The 19,879-nt window shown below is 41.2% G+C and overlaps 1 protein-coding gene across 1 annotated transcript; it reads right to left on the bottom strand.

Annotated features, from left to right (window-relative positions):
• Positions 1–772: 772 nt before the first annotated feature.
• Positions 773–4,694, bottom strand: LOC311045757 (aquaporin FA-CHIP-like). Its single transcript, XM_084057780.1, has 4 exons — positions 4,290–4,694; positions 3,312–3,476; positions 2,896–2,979; positions 773–1,513 (listed from the first exon to the last, which is right to left on the bottom strand). The coding sequence occupies exons 1-4, from the start codon at positions 4,650–4,652 to the stop codon at positions 1,331–1,333; spliced, it is 795 nt and encodes a 264-aa protein (XP_083913906.1). The 5' UTR covers positions 4,653–4,694; the 3' UTR covers positions 773–1,330.
• Positions 4,695–19,879: the final 15,185 nt, after the last annotated feature.

Here is a 19,879-nt window from a genome sequence, read left to right as displayed (position 1 = left end):
AAATTAAGAATTATCCACTTAAGCCCTATTTCAAATATAGTTGTGAATTGCGATGAGTAATATTTGAGCAGGAGTATCTACTCAAGTACTGGGGTTGAGTACTTTGTCCACCACTGGATGTGGATCAAGCCTTGTGCAAACAGTGAAGTTTAGGCATGGGTTGAATGAATTAATTGTAGTGAAGGTTAGGCACTGTTAGTGTGGTAAAGTTAAGGCATGGGTTCGGTGTGGTTAAGGTTAGCACATGGGTGGCATTCACCATGGAACTGGATTGGAAATGACATAGAGTACATGCTATGGATCAAGGATCGTATGAATCTACTAGTAGATTACTACGGCCCTACTGGCCCTATGACATAGCTGGATACTGATGCCAAACAGTGGCATGATAGCATAGAAATCAGGGAAAGGCTGTGGTGAAGTGATAATCTGGAATGTACAGTAGCATAGCTCAAATCCACTATGAGAAAAAAATGCATTATGCTGACATGACATGGTAAATGTTATGACGTCGTCCATCCATGACTTTTACTAAACATTTGTTCATTAAATGTCTCCATTGTTAAAATGTCAAAAATGATACTAACCAACAAAGTCACATTAAATACAGGCAATTTATTCAAAACTATTGCCTATTTTTTCCGTCCTCAGACAGTCATAATTTACTGTAGGCTACTGTTCATTACCTTATAGGTGTGCTAAACAAAAGAGCAATTGACCGTTTATGTGGAAAATGGTTATGGGAAACGGAAATACTGTACTCAGAGCAACATTTGTTACCAACAGCCAGGTGTTTTATTTTACTTACAAAAGTGATGGACACACATAATACATTATACAAAAGACATATAAGTCATACTCATAAAGGTACTTAGAAATATGTATACAAAAACAAACTGCGTCACATAGAATACTGATGAGGGAAGACATTTTAACACACAAAGAAGCTCACTTGAGGTTGTTACAAATCTAAACATATTATGCTTGGGTGGCAGTGGTTTGGGTGCAAAATGGTATGTAGTCAAATTTGAGTGAATTAGAATTAGATCCTAAATGACTATTACCACCATAAAAAACCTCATGAAATAATCATTGGCATTTCAGAATGGCATAACTCACTGATACACCGAAGCAAATTCAATAGCCTTTTCGTCTTTTTTACAAGAGTCGAGTATAGATCTTCAGTACTTTACACTAAATGCTGGTGCTGAATGCACAGTAAAATCCTGAGTGTTCATTAAAACCCGAGAGTGTACAAATGGAAGGTCCAAGGAGAGTCCATTTGGTTCCATTTGTACACTCTCAGAGTCAGGATTTTACAGTGCGGCTACTACTTGGAGGTGGACAACTCCACGGCTGTAGTGTCTTCGGCTCCATTAACGTCATAGTCTCCCACAGGGCCGCTGACAAGGACCTTCAGACGGTCAGGGAAGTCATCAGACTTGGGGTACAGGAGGAAGTCATAGACGAGGGCTGCGGCCACACCTCCACACATCGGCCCCACCCAGTACACCTGCATTGGGTCAAGATCAGATCAGTCCTTGTGTAGTCCGACAACTATTCCACAATCTCTGAATGCTGTATAGAGTCTGGAACTACACCTGTCATTTCCGTTCACGAAAATACATTTTAAAATATCTATTATATATACTTTAGAATTTCCATTTATTCGAAGCAGCAAGCTATATGCTATATGGACACATTTACGTAACTGCAAAGACGAAACGTAAGTGTGGAGGCGGGACCAGTATTGCCAGATTCTGTGAGAGAAACGAGCAACCAGGTCTAGGAAAACCAGCCCAAAAGAAGCGACTATGGGCCATATGAGCACTTTAACATATACATAAGCTATTTGAAAATAGCAGATCTACAAGCTCACAACGCGTCGCGATGCGACGCGTTGTGAGCTTGCAGATCTGCTATTTTCAAATAAAATCTTGCGGGGAAATTATAATAAGCAGATCTGGCAACCCTGGGCGGGACATCCGCTTTACCCCTGGAACGTTTTCAGCGCTTCGGTTTTACAGATTGTATGACGGAAGCATCTGAAAATTGTGGGAGTCAACAGTCTGGCTCGAGAGACTAAGATCAGATCAATTCCTGAACTGCCACAGCAAGTACCTCTGGTCATTAGCTAGAGATCACTTAATCTGAGTTCCCAGAAGTTTTCGCCAGCTCTGGCGAGGAACTTCTGGGCCAGAGCCCTGGTATTTGTGGGCGGGATGTAACTTACGCTCAGAATCTGAGAGGACACGCCTCTTACCGGTCTGAGAGCTGTGCAACTCGTCTAAAAAGTCCGACGAGAGGCAAACAGCAGTACACAACAATGGCGGCCGAAATTTCTCAAGGGGAAATTGCTTCCCGTCGATCCTATTTAGATGCAACACCCACTGCATGTGGATCCCGCCCCCTTTTCTTTATTGGCTGTTGATTTGAATCAGAACTCAGTGGCCGCGCCCCTGTTGTCCAGGATCCAAGCCGAAGACTCCCAGACTAGAGATCACTCAATGAAACAACGCAGTTGTTCTCAACATTTTCTTTTTTAATTTCAAGGACCCCCATGACTCTGAGAGTTGCAGACCTGTAAGGGTCCATTTGGAACCCCCTCAAGAAACCCCAGAGGGTCCCTGGACCCCACTTTGGGAACCTCTGAAATCAAAGTATCACATGCTTGCATTGGAGCAATAAATTCTTTCCCTTGTATGTGGTTTTATCTGTGTTTGGCTAATAATAAAACAATAGATGTTATCACACGTTGACTTTGTAACATAATGGAGGGTTGCTGGTTATTCAGTTATTGAATTGTTTAGGCATGGCAGACTGTGCAATGGCCTCACACAAGAATGTGAGGTATTAAAAAGTGTGCAAGATTGTAGGTTCGAATCTGTGACTCACCCAGTGGTGTTCACCGAAGTTGTTTAAGATCAAAGCTGGACCGAAGGAGCGTGCAGGGTTGATTCCACAGCCTGTGTAGCTGATCTGTGTTCAATAACAAAGACAATATTAGGTTTAGTGAAATGCTTTGGTGGTCTGATATTTCCCGACAAGAGCAGGTGCACGTATGATATTAATTATTGTTTTTATTGTTACATTGTTATGTTTTATACACATAAGAGAGTACGATTCTTAGGTTTGTTGATGTGTAGTGTGTGTAAAAAAAAGATAAGAGCATGAAATTCTGTGGTAGAGGTTCCTGTACATTGAGACCACAAATTGTTTTGTGTTTCAACCTCTGTTCTATATAGTACAGCACAGGCTTTGCATGGGTAGACAAGATACTGCACCGTGAACGACAGTAAGAACCAACTTACGGCTGCCAAGTGTCCCAATGCGACTGAGAGGCCAATTGCTAGGGGTGCAGAGCCAGTGACATCACGCCGCCTTTTATCAGTAACAGCAATGACGCAGAGGACCAGCTGGAAGGTTGCCAGGAGCTCGATACCGAATCCTTGACTAGCAGTGATACCGTCGCTGATCTGTGGAAGCATGGGGGAGTGGAGGGGGAATCCAAAACAACAACATTTTGTCAGTTTGCATTAGGTAGATGGATGTTTCTCATCACTAGAACTTCCCATTTAGGAATTGCTGGCAAGAAGCTGAACTGGCCCCCGGAAAGCAATTCCTAATTTGGCTCAATTATGTCTGACAGCAATTGGGCAAAGACCCTGAAGTGCCAGACTGCTCATTTATTTTCAATTAGTTAAAATAAATGTAATTTTCAATACTCCGGTTAACTTGTGTAATACGTACGTATTTGACTGATCTCAACACATGCACACAGTGGAGGTCATGCCTTGTTGTCAGTTAATGTTTAGCAAGAATGCAATTACTGTATTAAGACAAGTGTTGTTTATCACCATGGAGAACAAGACTCCAGTAGTGAACCCCCTGTATTTTCCAGAATACAGCATGAAAACTTCCCAAATGTAAGGCATTTAATCACTGTCACATGATTATCTTAAGTGCTTTCATCCGGTGCATCCCAGCATGGTATAATTGTGCATCACCACCATCTAATTGTGAGCAATAACAATAATTCTAGGCATACCACAGTGCCAACACCACACTTTACCACCACACTACATGCATATTCCTACATGCATATATATTGCTAGCTACACATTTGCACTGTTCTTTTTGCACTTGTCACTATAAGGTCAAAGTTTGAAAGAGATGCACTCTGAATACATCGAAAGTTCTTACATTTCTTGGCACCGTGGGAAAGCGTTTATCCCTGCACATACATTACATACTGTAATAAAAACAAACATGAGAAGTGAGACACTTACTTCATTAAGACCCAGTGCAATAGTTGTATTTCGACGTGTTCCATACACAATGCCACTGCCCAGTGCTGAGCCCAGCATCTGAGCTATAATGTACATGAGTGCCTTGAAGACACTGATCTGGCAGCTGACCACCATGCCCAGGGTAACAGCAGGATTCAGGTGGGCTCCACTGATGTGCCCTAAACTCTGGGCCAGTGTGGCGATGGCCAGTCCAAAGGTCAGCGAGACCTTGACCTCCTGGTCCGGGTTAGCATTATTGCTGTTGCCAATTGCTGCGGAGATGCTGAGGTAAATAAAGACGATCATCCCCACCATCTCGGCCAGAACGGCCCTCCAGAATGCCTTGCTCCTGAACTCTCTCATGGTGGCTGTGCAGCTATAGGCCTGTGGTGGTCCTTAGTGGTGTGTGTATGTATACTCACAAACAACAGCAACAGGCTGCATATATATGGCTGAGGGCTGATAATGGTAAGGGGGCGGGTCCTAAAAAGTGAAAGGGAAGGCCACACTGAATTAATGAGAAATCCAAAAGGCTGGTCTCCCTCCCTCCCTCCTCCGTGGTTCCCTCCTCCCCTCTTTCGCCTCCTGCCCCGCTCCTGGGACCTCCCTGTGCACCTCGTTGTGCTCTTTGGACTTTTGTGAGTGGTAGTATTAGTTCTAAAAGCAGCTGTGGACGGTGGACAATTTTGCCCTTGCACAAAGGCATTAGAGTTTTATTGCTTGGATTCAGAGTCTAGATTATGAGTCAGAGTTGTGATTTAGAATCATCTGTTGTGATCCTAAAAGCTCTCTTCTATTAACGGTAGTGACTGGTCATTCAGTTGAATTACTCATCTGTAAACATGCAGTGATCTCTGAGAACAAGACTGCAAGGCAGTAACATACAGCATGTTATGAAGTTTATCAAACACATATAGAAAATATATTACTTTGGACGGAAGTCATATTATTGTGACCGATATGTGGGTCATACCTGTTAAAGAAATAAGCAAGATGGGATAAGAATATGAATAGATAGAAAACGTGATGATCTAGCAAGCAGATGACAGTAATACTTCTAAAGTGGTATCCTGCATACTTGGTCATGCAGTATGCTGATAAACCTATGACAAATTCTGGAATGTCAGTTCACTGTGCATATTACAACGGTCAGCAAACCTCTATGTGTTGTAGTAATCAAATGAACACGATGTGCTGTTGAATGTGTCCACTTTTATTGTGGTTTGCATATTACAACACAGTGAGTGATCTGTTCACTTGTCATGTCTATTCATACCATTGATCATGGACAGAATATAGGGAAGGGCTACCAAGAATCTCAACGCCTCTCAAACACCCTACCCCCCACAAAAAGAGTCACTCAAGATGTTTCAAGACCGCCTGTCGTGGACTGGCCTTTCACGTGAGCTTTGGATTACCAATGGAGACAGAGAAAACAGACATGAGGGGGAGATCGAGGTGGGAGGGGGGATAGAGGGAGAGGAAAACAGAGCATGGTGTTGCATTGTATCTCTTTCAGTCAAGATTTGTCTCCGTTAATAAAAAGGTAGAGAATGGGCCCAGAGTTTTAACCTACAACACTAGGAATGGGGATGATGCTCTGGAATGTTTTGCTGATATATCTCAACAGCAAAATGAGTATCCTGTAATGGACCATGAGGTGGAAACATGATAGATTATAATGATAGATTATTGAAGGTTAAATCTGTCTTCTTCAGGGTGTACTTGTAAGGCTCCACACAATATAACCTATTTACAGCAACTCCAATGGTGGAAAAGCACTGCAAGGTCATTTAGTTAATGCTTGTCAGATATGGAGTAATAGGTGTAACAGGGTAAAACATCAACTGTGGGAAACGAGCAGCCTGTTGTACCTGACCTCCAACGCAATCGCTTGTGACAGCAACACAGACTGACTGAACCACAGAATAAGAAAGCAGTTAGAGTTGGATACAGATATGCATGTATCACATTTGAGTTGGATACAGATACTTTTTTTTCGTTAGATGTTTTTATTATTAGACATACATACAGCTAGCCTTGAAACCTTTAATACCAATGTAGCTAATCTTTCTTTCATATTTATTTTTGAGACACCCGGGGGTGATGAGGGAAAGTGTTCCATTCTAAAATTACACAGTGAACTTTCAATTATTAACTGTACTGTACTACTTATGGCTCAGTTGGGATTCTCTAAATGTGTGTCAGTGTGGTGCAGTTGTCTCTGGCGACCAGGACGTTTATGACAGACTGTTGTCATGATGATAAGAACAGTTCATTCAGAGGAAGGAAGTTTGATACTCCTGTTATTTAATGTATTGTTTTTACCCTACACACACACACACACACACACACACACACACACACACACACACACACACACACACACACACACACACACACACACACACACACACACACACACACACACACACACACACACACACACACACACACACACACACACACTGTTGCCCTGGAATGATGTGGGGCATATTGGTCATGAGAAGCAGACTCCTCTCTCATATGCCCTGGTTCCATTCCTTGATCTAATGCCTTGACTATGTACATGTTGGAGTTGAAGGGAGTAGAGGTACAGGCTGTCCCATACTGCAATGCTCTGTGCGGGATGACCTCTTGTGCAGTGTGCAGATTAAATGCCTTGCGTTTAGAGCATATCTGTGGTATCCTATCGTGGACAGGATGATATTGTCAAAATCTTCCAGTCAAGTGCATTTCTTTTACTGCTTAGTGGCATATACATGCAAAGGAAATTATGTTAAGCACTTAGCACGATCTAAACTGGCCACTGGGAAATTCGGGAAAATTCCAGAACGGCCGCGCCATTTACGGGCCGCCAGACGGCCGGTGGGCCACCCAAGACAACTGCAGCATGTTTTTTTTTTTTTATTGAAACATTTTGGAAAATCCCAGAGCTGAATTTTGGTCCAAGCACGCCCCTGATGTTCAGACATGTGAGTCATTATGATTCCTACCAATTCAATACAGTTGGACAAAGGATGGATGGTTTCACGTTTCAGCATCCGATTCCAGCCTTAATTCTCTGGAACACCAGCTGAAACGTCTTCTGACCTGCCTGTGTGGTAGGGATCCGTGGCTCTCCCTGATGCTGAAAATAATCAAGAATCAAGAGGGGTTTATTTGTCACCTACCTTTTAGAAGTTAGGGGCTCCAAGCAAAGCTCAGGTTGGGCCCCCCCCCCCCCCCTCCACTGCCCGAAAAAATGTTTGGGGAATTTTTATTTTATTATTTTATTTTTAAAATATATTTATTTATTAATTTATTATTATTATTGCCCTCAAAACATTAAGTTGGGTGTCTTTGCGCGATTTCACGCTGTAATGTAATTTCATGAGATTATAAATAAAGATGTGTTTTTTTTAAATAGCCCCGAGGCAGCCCCTGCCTCGGGCCTCCAGGCAAGTGCCTAGTCTGCCTTGTGCAAATATCCGCCCCATGCTGCAGAGACTATGCTAGCAGAACAATACAAGATAATACAAATATATAAAACTAAAAGTAATTATGTTGGATGAGATCGAATTACATGTAAAGTAGAGGTAGAATGGCAGTATGATAAACCTCTTAAAACACATCTGGGGACCACTGACTGGGCCAGGGAGAGGTTGAATATGGAGGTGCTCAGGAAGTCAGAGCAGGTCAGGGAGCTGTCAGCATGGGCTGGCTGCTTTCCTGATATTCAACACCTTCTTCATGTCCTGTTTACAGACGACGAGCAAGCTTTCTGCTACAAGGGTAGAGCACTCCCTTCCATCAGGCGAATCGTGCCAGCTGCTAGGCCAGTGCCATCATTTTTAGCCTCAAACCTTCTGTAGAAAGCATTCAGCTCATTCGCCAGAATCGCCACTGTAGTAGCATCAGCACTCTCAATCGACTGGCGGTTGCCCGTGTAAATCATTCTTAGTCCTTGCCACAAATAAGGATGAAACTGTTGTTATTTGCCCAATGTTTATTCTATCCAGAAGATTATTCCCAGTTATAATGTGCTCAGTCATTTATTTTGAACAATAAGTTTGTTTTAGCAGTATATTTTAGTTCTGCCAAGAAGTGCACTCTGAATTTCTGAGCGTAAGTGTAACTCTGAGAATGTAAAATTTAACCTGTAAGGTTATTGACACTCACGACTTGCTGTGCACTGGTTTCAGGTTTTTATCAGGTGATTCACAGGACGAAAGATTCCTAGGAGAGTTGCAGTGTGCTTGTTATTGTACACTTAACTTGGAAAAAGTATTTTGCACCGACATTTCTTTCAGATTCAACTCAACTTCAGCTTCCCCTTTATTGTCACATACTCACAGGTGTAAAAAAGTGGTTGAAATTCTTTGTCATCCCAGCTCCCATCATTTGTTGTTTTCAAAAGAGGGGAATAGAAAGAAAAGTGATAGAAAACAGGGAAAACTGGTCAGAAATGTAAAATATTCCTAATATGAATAGAGTCTATATACACAAGGTGCATGGTTAAAAGACAAAAATGGCAATGGAATGAGGCAGTTAAAATAGCAGCAGATAGTAACTGATATATGCATAAGGTGAATAGTTTAAAGAACAATAACAATAAAATAGCAACAGATATGGAAACATAGTTCCTTGTGTGCTAATATGCAGGTGAGATTATCAGGGTTCATTAGAAGGAAGCTTATTGTTAAATGCAATATGTCAGAAAGGCCAGAGGAAAACAACTTTTATTAGGGAAAAAACGAAATTGTACTAAAGTACAGTACTTAGGTAAACGTACTTAGCTACTTTACACCACTGTATTGGGTAATCACTTTGGAGAAAAGGTGACCAGAATTCACCAGGCAAGTGAATGATAAGCATTGTGTGCACTGTATGGTTTATGGTAGACCTAGACCTAGACCTAGACCTAGAAGAGAATAAATCGGGGGAATGTGTCGCTCAAACAAGTGGCAAACCAACACCTATCCTCTGGAGGCATGGAAAACCGAGATGGCCAACTTGTAACCAAGGATCTAACTATACCATACAATACTTTCCTGCAGGAATTCACTTAAATGTTACAAGATGTTGTGACTGCTCTGTGGCTGATGTAAACAAAATGTAAAACATGCATACAGTAATGCAAGTGTATGTGTGTCATGGATCAAGATTGTAAGGCGGGTCCAATCACTGACATAATGTCCTGTACTATTGCATTCTATGACTGTCCGACATGCATACAGTAGTTGATTAGCGGTGATCCAAAGAAAATATATTTTCTAATGGACAGTTAATTATTCATTTCATAAAGCCACAGGGGTGAATGGCACTGCTCAAGATTTAACGAAATACAGCACATGTGTAGTTTACCTTTACATTCTAGAGCAGTGGTTCTCTCATTTTTTCCTGTCAAGAACCCACACATTTTGATATATTTAGCCACGGATCCCCATCTGAAAGTATTTTGTGCCAGGGATCCCCATGTTCCACATTCTTCAAAACTTTTCAAGATCTTTTGAAAATAGCAGATCTACAAGCTCACTACACATCACATTGTGTTGTGAGCTTGTAGATCGGCTATTTTCAAATAGCCAAAGTATATAGGGTTAAAGTGGTTAAATTGCATATTGGCTAACCCCTTGGCACCCCCTCAAGGACACCTGGGGGTCCCCTGACCCCACTTTGAGAACCACTGTTGTAAAGTATTATAAGTATCTCTGCCTTATCAGACTTTAAGAGCACTCTGCCCCGTCTGATGTGTTGTCTGTAACTGTGTTGTAACTTTCTGAGAGCCCTTTTAGTAGAGAGATGTCAGTGTATGAGGCATTTTACAATAAATCTCTATAAGAGAAAACCAGGGAACTGTCATTTAAGGCACTTTTATTTATAGATTTGGCATGATTTACTGCAGAGCAGACAGAACAACGCTTCGGCGTCAAACCTTCATCAGCGTTGTGTCTAGTGTATGAGGCATCCCACATGACTACCCACCAACTGAATTGTGAGATGGTTTGACTATTGGGAAAGGAATGTATAATGCTTCAAAATATGCATGTAGCGACCTAGGAGGTAGAATAAGAGCAGTCAAAATGGTAATCTTACCCAGATTGCTATACCTTTTCTTGTCACTACCAGTAGAAATACCCTTGAAATTCAGAGAATGGAATAAACATATTTCACAGGAAAAGGCCACAGGTGAAATTTTCTACCTTACAGCTACCCCGGGCGAGAGGAGGCATGTCCCTCCCTTCTTTAAGGGATTATTATTTGTCAGCACAGCTGAGACCCCTTGTATATTGGTGTAACCCGTCCTATATTGCTAAATGGAACAACATAGAGCTATCCTTAATGGATAAACCAATGCAGTCATTACTAGGTTGCACTGAGGGAGAGAAAGGAATGTTTCAGACAGTGAGCCAATGGGTGCATATGCATGTAGCATAAACATAGTTTAAAGGTATGTGGGAGTGATTTATTTCAACAACTACAATAAAATGTGTAAAAAGGTTTGACAAATTCAAGCTAATGGGACATATACTCTTGAAAGGAATGGCTGAAATTCTGTGTCATGGATGGGTCATGGTCTGTAATGGTTGGGACTCGGTTGTCCTGAAGATAATTATGTTTAGCAGCGAGGTTCAAACGTAACAGCACACATCATTCATTTGATTGGATTAACTTTATTAATCCCTCGAGAGGGAAACTTCATTAGCTGCCACATGTCAACAACATCATAAAAACAGTATAAAAAAAGTATACAAATATTAGTGACGGTAGCAATAGTTTAACGCACACATGATTCACAAACATACTGTACATTGTACTCAATATTACATAATGCAACAAGAGAACATCACTGGAAAGTCTACTTTGTTTTTAAAAAAAAAGAGTTGCGGACACAGGAGACTTTCGTTCGGTGGAACACCTTGGCATAACCAGCCGTCCACTAAAGGTGCTTCTAAGGTTATTAAACACAGCGAGTGTATAGCCGTCATATTGCAACAGTCTTTATTTTATTCCTGGTTGACAATTCTATGATGGATGTAATGCATCTAGAGTCAAGCCATTTATGGTTCCTGTGCTTTTAATCAGTTTGTCGATTCGGTATGTCTTTGACTGTGATACTTTTAACCCAGAAATAGCAAACTAGAAATACTGCATCGCGGTTGTAAGCCTCCGCCAACCAGTTGCAGTTTTCATCCGTGAATATGTAGAGATGACTTTGAAGGAATGAACGTGTTTTTTTTTTTCTTAGGTTACAGTGACTTTGACCTTTGACCACCAAATTCTAATCAGTTCATCCTTGAGTTTTTGCCAAAAGTTGCCTTGAAATTCCCTCTGCGTTCCTGAGATACCGTGTTCAAGAGAATGGGATGGACATGGAGTTGCAGTGACCTTGACATTTGACCTTTAACCACCAAAGCCTTCACTGCATCCTTTTAGTTTTTTATTCAAAACAATTCGAAAGAACAAAAATAGAAGATCTACAAGCTCAAACGATGCATCGCATAGTGAATCGGCTTGTAGATCGGCTAGTCTTTCACGACACCATCATACGACAAAGTAATAAATAGGGCTTAAGTAGTTAAGTATTTTGTGTGAAATTTTAATTACCAACCCAGCAGCTGTCAAAGTAGCACGACGTGATGAATTACATAAACTCATCCCTCTGAAAGTCTGAATATTTAAAGTCGATATCCAATGCTGATGATTTGTGTTCTTTTGGGGAAGATTCTGCTTTGATGGTGGATCAAACTTGTTCAGGAGCACAGGCAAACCCACACGGTCACTGAGCCATGAAACTGACTATGACAGGGAGGAACTCATTTGACTAATTGCTCAAATTTATCTAATTGGTTCAGAAAATTTGGACAGGGAGAGTTGTGTCCAAAATAACTTTTTTTTTCCATTGGACACATTCAAAAGCTTGCCTCACAACAAAATGTATTGATCACTGTAATCATTCTTATAAAGTAATACAACTGAAATTTGCTGTAATTGTAACCAAAAGATCTAATTTCTAAAAGAGTGTGGGTACAAATTGATTTATTTGTTCCTCAAATAGATGTTTTGACTATAGAGAAAAAAGAAAGCCCATTCTTCTCTGTGACCTCACACTGACGAGTGTGGGGGGGTGTATTTAGCTACAAGCGTGTGAAAATAGACAGAGACAAAAGGACTGAATGAATGGGGTGGGCTGTACACAAAGTTGGCCACATTCATAGGACCTCAGTTTGATGGCCAAGCCTGTAACTGTCAGGATGCGTCACAGACTGTATATGAAGGAGCTTCCCCAGCCATAGACCTGCACGCATTCTTTAGTAACCACCGGTGAGCAAACCTACAGTATTCAAAGGCCTCTGTTCAACCCTAACATTAGCCTAACACAGTGGTTCTCAACCTTTTCAGGCCACGACCCCCCAAAATAATCATACTTGAACTGGGGACCCCCCACCCTGACAAGCAATTGGAATGTGGGAGTTGAGGCATTCGATTTTGTTTGACTCGGTTCACAGACCCCCTGGGGGTCCCGACCCACAGGCTGTGAACTACTGGCCTAACATTAATAGCTTCCAAATCACAATGATGAGGAGTTGAAGCCCACCATCAAACTGGCCTAGTCAACATGGTCAGTTATGTAACAAATACAGACATTCCTAAATGTACCAAACAAGAGCCCTGCTGGCAGCCACTAGAAGCCATGCTGATCCTTACAATCAAAAAGACCAAAGGGTTCCATCCTCATGGCCAGACCACACCACACCAAGGAGTTGCATTGGTATGGACTGGCCATTAGACCCCTGCAAACTTTTGGCCTGATGATGATGCTATAGACAAAAGAATACATGGTCACCAAAATAAGTCAGGTTCATCCTCCGGGGAGCATGAAGGTGCACAGCAAATTCCATGATAATCCAGCCAGTAGTTTTCAAGATATCTTGTTTTGGACCTATTGGACGGACAGACAGATCAATATTGTCTTAAAACTGTTTTGTTGCAAGGAGTTGCGACTAGTTGCATTGGTGTGAACTGGCCTTTAGAGTCCCACTCGTAGGACTAAAAATAAACAGACTTGACTCATGTTCATATTCTTGTATGTCATTGTTTGGGTTTTGCTCAATGCCTAAATATTTTAACATAATGGAGTTATACAAAAATGTGATTGAAAAGTTTAAAAGATCTGAAGTTCTCTGGTGATGATGATGATGATGATGATGATGATGATGATGATGATGATGACGATGATGACGACGATGACGACGATGACGACGATGATGATTATTATTTTGGTGCTCATCATGAATGTATGTTTGAAGTTGCTGCTTTGGCTCCTGATATTGTCCTGAGAGGACAGCAGCATTATCATGTCCCCACATTCCCCCCTAGTCTTCTTACGAAGTGTTTATAAAATATCCAAGGTATACAGTAAGGTCTGGTGTGGTTGGTCCCGACAGGAAACATTAATATTCTTAATGTCTCTTTAATGGTATTCACTAGCTTATCTGACTTCCACGATGGGGAGTGTAATTAGGGAGTTGTAACGTGCACTGTTTATTTTTGCAGCGACCATCATAGGATATCCTCTTATTCTGCATGTGCCATGCAACAAAAGACCAGTTGTAAATTTGTATACCATTATAGACCATTGATCAGTAACGTTGGCAGCACTCCCAACAATGTGAATTCCTTTTAGGCTCTATTACAGATAATCTTTTAATGTTTGGTTCTGAATTCCCTGCATCTAAGAAAAAGCTGTACAAAAAGGTGCAACTTACTTTGTTCGCCACAAAAGGCATCGCCTCCTGGAATGTTTGGAGGGAATTTTTATTATTTATCTTATCTTAAATTGCTTCACACCTATTGCAACAGTAAAATTTGAGGTTTATCTACGGGAGGTTCATATAACTAACTAAACATTAACCAATTAGTCTTTGAAGAGATTTTGAGCTCACTTACTGTGATTAAATGCCGCTTCTTTGGCTTCTCTTGAAATTAGACAATTTTAATTCCTTGTCATAAAGAACCATGCCTTTTTTAATTGTTTTGGTGAAATCAAAGAACAGGTTTAGCACAGTTTTTTTTTTTTTAAAGCCCCTACAATTTGGCTCTGGATAGGAGCTTATGTTTGTCGCCCAACGTTGGAGATTTAAACTCGCACTATGTGTGTGTTCTTTTGAGACGGGCAGGTTCACAAACATACTGGGGTCCTTTTATTAGGGCCCCAGACCCCCTCAATTGTCATGCGCGGCTGTTGGCTCTTTGTCTTTTTATTACTATTGTGAAGGCCTCATGCATGTCTCCTCCACCTCTGGAAAATGTACACAAAAACATTTTTGAAAGACATAGTTGGGGGTCTGAGATGCCATGACAACTGAATGTTATAGACTCCTCCCATCTTTTGAGAGACTTATGCATCCCTATGGAGGACACCTTGCCTAGTAACCAGCCCATGGATGCAGCACAGCGCTACAGTGAGACAGTAGCTATTTTAGACAGACAGACAGAAGCTATTTTAGACAGACAGACAGACAGACAGACAGACAGACAGACGGACACCGATCAAAATTCACTTACAGAAAAACTTGATATCAACATCTAACATCTAACATCTGGGTGAAAATGGTGATGTGACCATATCATCTTGTTCCATAAAACCATAAAAACGTTCCTGGTTTGATCTCATAGTTATTCCCTTGTCTCTGGTCCTGATATCTCTTTTTCGCTCCCCTCTCTGAATAAATCAATACAATGCAATTTAAAAAATCCTGCTAATACCCTTCAACCTGAAATTGTGTTATTGAATATCTCATTTGAAAGCTGAACATAAGAAATTACCCCATGACGGAGAGAGTTTATTTAAAACCTAAATATGTGTCAGCAAAGGAAGCACTTATAGGACAAGAGTTCAGGCAAGGATTTATGCTTCGTATAGTGTCATACGCGGTTCAACTGCCTCCCCTTGCAGGTGTTATACATCTCATCCAAGATAACATGACTTTATGGCCCCAGAGGCCTCATCCAGGATTTTTTGGGATAACACAGTTATAAAAACAAGTTTATAAAACAATAAAGGCTGCCTGATAAAAGCATGGACTTAGTACTCATCCCAGACTCATCCTGGGCGAGTAGTGGCTTCAGTCCAGAGTTCAGAATGTCTTAGAAAATCAAAACATCTTTAAAGGACGATACTGGTGGTCTGGCATTCTTAGTTCACTGACAATGACGGTATATTTACTGCTGACCATTTTCCAAAGCACACCACAGTTGTTTTTCAAGGAAGATTGGGATTCCACTTATTTCAGTACAGTGGGAAAATCTATATGCAGAGACTTGAAACGTACTTTACTTTTTATTTATTTCATTTATTTAGAGTAGCCAATTATTTTGTACCCCCTTTTTAGTCGTTAAGTGTTATGCCAATTAATTCCTCCCTACACACATTTCTGTGTTGTCACTGCTGTTGTATCCTACTGACTCACCTGCCACTGAGGAGCCCCCACCGGGAGGATATAGGGCCTTCGTCCTACTCCTCCCGCCCAACCCTCCCTGCTGACAGGTGTGCCGCCCCAGCCTGTAGGAGTACGTACAGTGACCGATATCACCCTCTCGGCCCGCTTCCCTCCCCCGAACATGGGCCAATTGTGTTCGCACAGACGCCCGACAAAGCCAGGCGCAGCACGGTAGATCTGAACCCACAACCTCCGTGGTGGTGAACAGGGACTTTACCAATGCGCTACCCGAGCGCCTGAAACATACTTTACTTGACACAAGTAAGTGATGTGTGATTTGTTCTTCTCTGTCCTATTCTCTGTTTTTCAATAGTTAAAATATGTCCCATCTTAAATTCCATATTTAATGTTACAGACGTAGAGGTATTTTCATTACACTGTGGTTGGTTAAAAAAAAGCCCCCCCCCCATGTTAGGCCATGATGTTTGTCGACAATGAAATAGTGAGCACGGGTGGATCCTTCCCGTTGCAACACAGTACCACTTACACTTCCTCATAATGAGGACTAAATCCTGGAATTGTGAGTAAGACTCTTCTTCAGCGGCAACTTTGACCCCAGACACTTATAGACGTACACAAATGAGTTATTACATTGTAAACTATGGCAAAGCCTCCTCCTAATCCCAGGAGAGTCCTCTTTATATCACTGGCACTTAATCATCTAAGTGACAGGTGATATATGTGTATAATTTTTTTCCTATGTTTAAGCTCACATTTCAACAACTTGTTGTTGATAAGAAACAGGAGTTAAGCATGCCAATGTCTTACATACGATTTAGCTTTGTTTTCAACAAGTACCGTTCTATACCCAGTCCATCAAGAGACCCAGTGTCAGCTGGAGTCATGTCCAAATAAGATAAATAAATAAAAATAACTGTATGTTGTGAAAAATGGTCTAATCTGGAAGAAAAACATTAAATTGTAAACAACAGTAATAATTTCATAACGGAAAGATAATTGTTTTCTGGTAAGAGTGTATAACAAATGATTGATGTGAGGCAGTGTTGCTTGAAAACAAACAGAAACAGAAATCCCTGTTACCATTTTATAAGTCTTGCCTATAAGAACAACCACTCAGACCCACTCAAGCTCCAAACAAACCAAGCAAGACATGCATGCAGGCCAGGCAGTGATATTGAAATAGACGCGCAACAACACCACTAAAACATGGTTCGTATTCAGACACTCTGGAGTGTGTGCTGTCAACATTATGACCTCCATGACTGAGTGCATCAGGGATCACAATACAAATAGGCAATTTGGACAATTTGGATGGCACGCACTTACACCCCACTGTCGAGGATTGATTGGTTGAACATAAACCACTGGTTGATCCTGTTAGGGTTTTTCTACTGTGGTTTGGGTTGTGGATGTGGCTTACAGTGCCACCCAAGTATTGTCGTTTTAAAATATGCCAAGCAGGGACAAGGAACATGAAAAACTGTCTTGATGGACGGTATACAGTATCTGTGGAGTTCGAGCACATTAAGGTACAGGATCCATAAACCAACCCTTATGATGCCACTTTCTAGGAAATGGAACATCTCAGTGCCAGCTACAAGTGCGCTTTGTGCTACAGAGAGAATCCCAACAAAGCATATCTCCTTAGAAGTGTGCCGGAGTGGAAATGCTACTACATATTTATCAAAGCTGCAGATAAGGACCTTTGCCTTTCTTTGAGATAATTCATGCTTATCTAGTTATCTTAGATCCTTCCAGGCAAACGTATGATTGCTTTCCCAATAAAAACAGTGGTTTGGCTATGTAAAAAAAATGCTTTGAAAAATTGCACCAGAAACTATAATACTACTCCTCCCGCCCAACCTTCCCTGGTGACAGGTGTGCCGCCCCAGACTGTAGGAGTACGTACAATGATCCTTCCAGGGAAACGTATGATTGCTTTTCCAATAAAAACAGTGGTTTGGCTGTGTAAAAAAATGCTTTGAAAAATTGCACCAGAAACTATAATACTACTCCTCCGGCCCAACCCTCCCTGGTGACAGGTGTGCCGCCCCAGACTGTAGGAGTACGTACAATGACCGATATCACCCTCTCGGCCCGCTTCCCTCCCCCGAACATGGGCCAATGTAAAAAAATGGGGAAAAAATGCTTTGAAAAATTGCACCAGAAACTATAATGAATTGCTATTTGCTATTGCAATTTGTATTGTTATTGATTTGGAGGAAATGTTTTCTTTGACACCTGCTCAGAGAAACACCTGCTCAATATATAGCTGGCTATACTGCAGATACCTCACTATGGGTTAATGGTATGGTAGCCCACCGTACGTGAGGTTTCAAATGATGAGAACTCATCAACTCTTGAGGAGGTAAAAGTCACATCCATCTATTGTCTGAAAAGCGAGGATATCGCTCCCTCATTGACATGCATGTACAGCACATGTGCAGTACAGTATGGATCCATACACCCCACATGTGGGTGTGTGCACGTGTGTGTGGCCATCTGTTCTCACACAGACAAGGGGAAATAACGGGACTATGGGACAGAATGAGGAATCAATGGATGGGATGCCAGAAATAACAGACTTCCTCAATGCTGTGGGTCTAACTATACCATACGCACATACAGGCTCGATGTTATGCTTCCTGCACACCTTTGTCTTCACGTGCGTTCAATTAAGGAGGAATGTAAGTCGTGACATCCCAGCTCTGTGGTCTCTCCTCACGCACCAGTTTGATTTCCTAGAAGTAGCTGTAAGACAATGGCTGGAAATGTACTGAGATGACAACAATCGCTCAGGTCCGTTTTCTCTAATATATCTAATCACAGGGAGAACGTCTGAAGGTCAAGCTTTGATACCCACCCACTGCTTTGGGTCCATAGATTTCCTCCCAGTGAGGTTCCCAGGGCGCAAAAAATGAACTTTTAACATGTGGTGTAATGTGTCTGTCCAAAGAAGTTTGTACAGTGTGGAAGTGACAGCAGTGCCACTCCTCTGTCCACATTCCTCCCACAGTATAATGCTCAGTGTTCACTTAAAGGGCAAGACCACTTTGGTAGAGGTTTGGCTTACCATGATGTAACTCCAAAGGTGGGCAAGAAATAAAAAATAATTGCTCCATTGATTAGAAATTGACAATTCAAAATATGCTCCTCATTGACTTACATTGTACGGTAAAACTGCTCTCAAAGTCACTCTTTTAGCACAAAAACGAACGCAAACAAAGTTGATTCAGACAATATAGAACATCACCAAACCCAGTACTGTTTTTTTTTTAAAATAAAAATGTCAACTTCCTGTTGATTTAGCCATTTTTAATAAGTAGAAAACCCGGACTGGATCGGCGGATCCGGATCCAGATCTTCAAATAGTAAAATCAACAGGAAGTTGACATTTTTATTAAAAAAACAAACAGTACTGGGTTTGGTGATGTTCTATATTGTCTGAATCAGCTATGTTCGGTTTCATTTATGTGCTAAAAGAGTGACTTTGAGAGCTGTTTTACCGTACAATGTAAGTCAATGAGGAGCATATTTTGAATTATCAATTTCTAATCAATGGAGCAATTATTTTTGATTTCTTGCCCACCTTTAGAGTTACATCATGGCAAGGTAAATACACAACCCAAACCTCTACCAAAGTGGTCTTACCCTTTAACTCTAAGAGTGAAAAAAAAGGACCCAAATGGACCATTTGGGTGAATATTTTATTATACTGTCAGAGTTAAATCTTTTTTTTTACTGTGGAGAAGAACCCAATCGCCAGTCCAAAAAAAATAACTTACTATTGTACATTTCTGCAACCACTGATGTGTTGCATCTTAACGTTGCAAAAAATGCACACCGTTAGCATGAGCCCTGTGAGGTGCTCCCGAGTGAAGCTTTACAAATATTTGTGTCGCATCATTGGACACATCTTTTTTGTCAACATCCTTTTTAGTGAAAAACAAATAGACAAATTCAGACACTCACCAACACCCAGCAGGTAATCAGAATGACAAAGAAAAATAATCTACCGGTACATATCAACCTGATTTCCAAGCAATACCATGGCTGTGGTATTGTGTATAAGTGAATTGTGTTGTAAATGAACAGAAAATGTATCGCTTGTTTTGTTTTCAGATCACATAGACGGAGTTACAG

The sequence above is a fragment of the Gymnoscopelus microlampas genome (genome assembly GCF_963454915.1).
Source record: "Gymnoscopelus microlampas genome assembly, chromosome: 5".
Classification (NCBI taxonomy): domain Eukaryota; kingdom Metazoa; phylum Chordata; class Actinopteri; order Myctophiformes; family Myctophidae; genus Gymnoscopelus; species Gymnoscopelus microlampas.
Note: the sequence above shows the minus strand (reverse complement) of the source record. Positions and strands in the feature narration are given on the sequence as shown.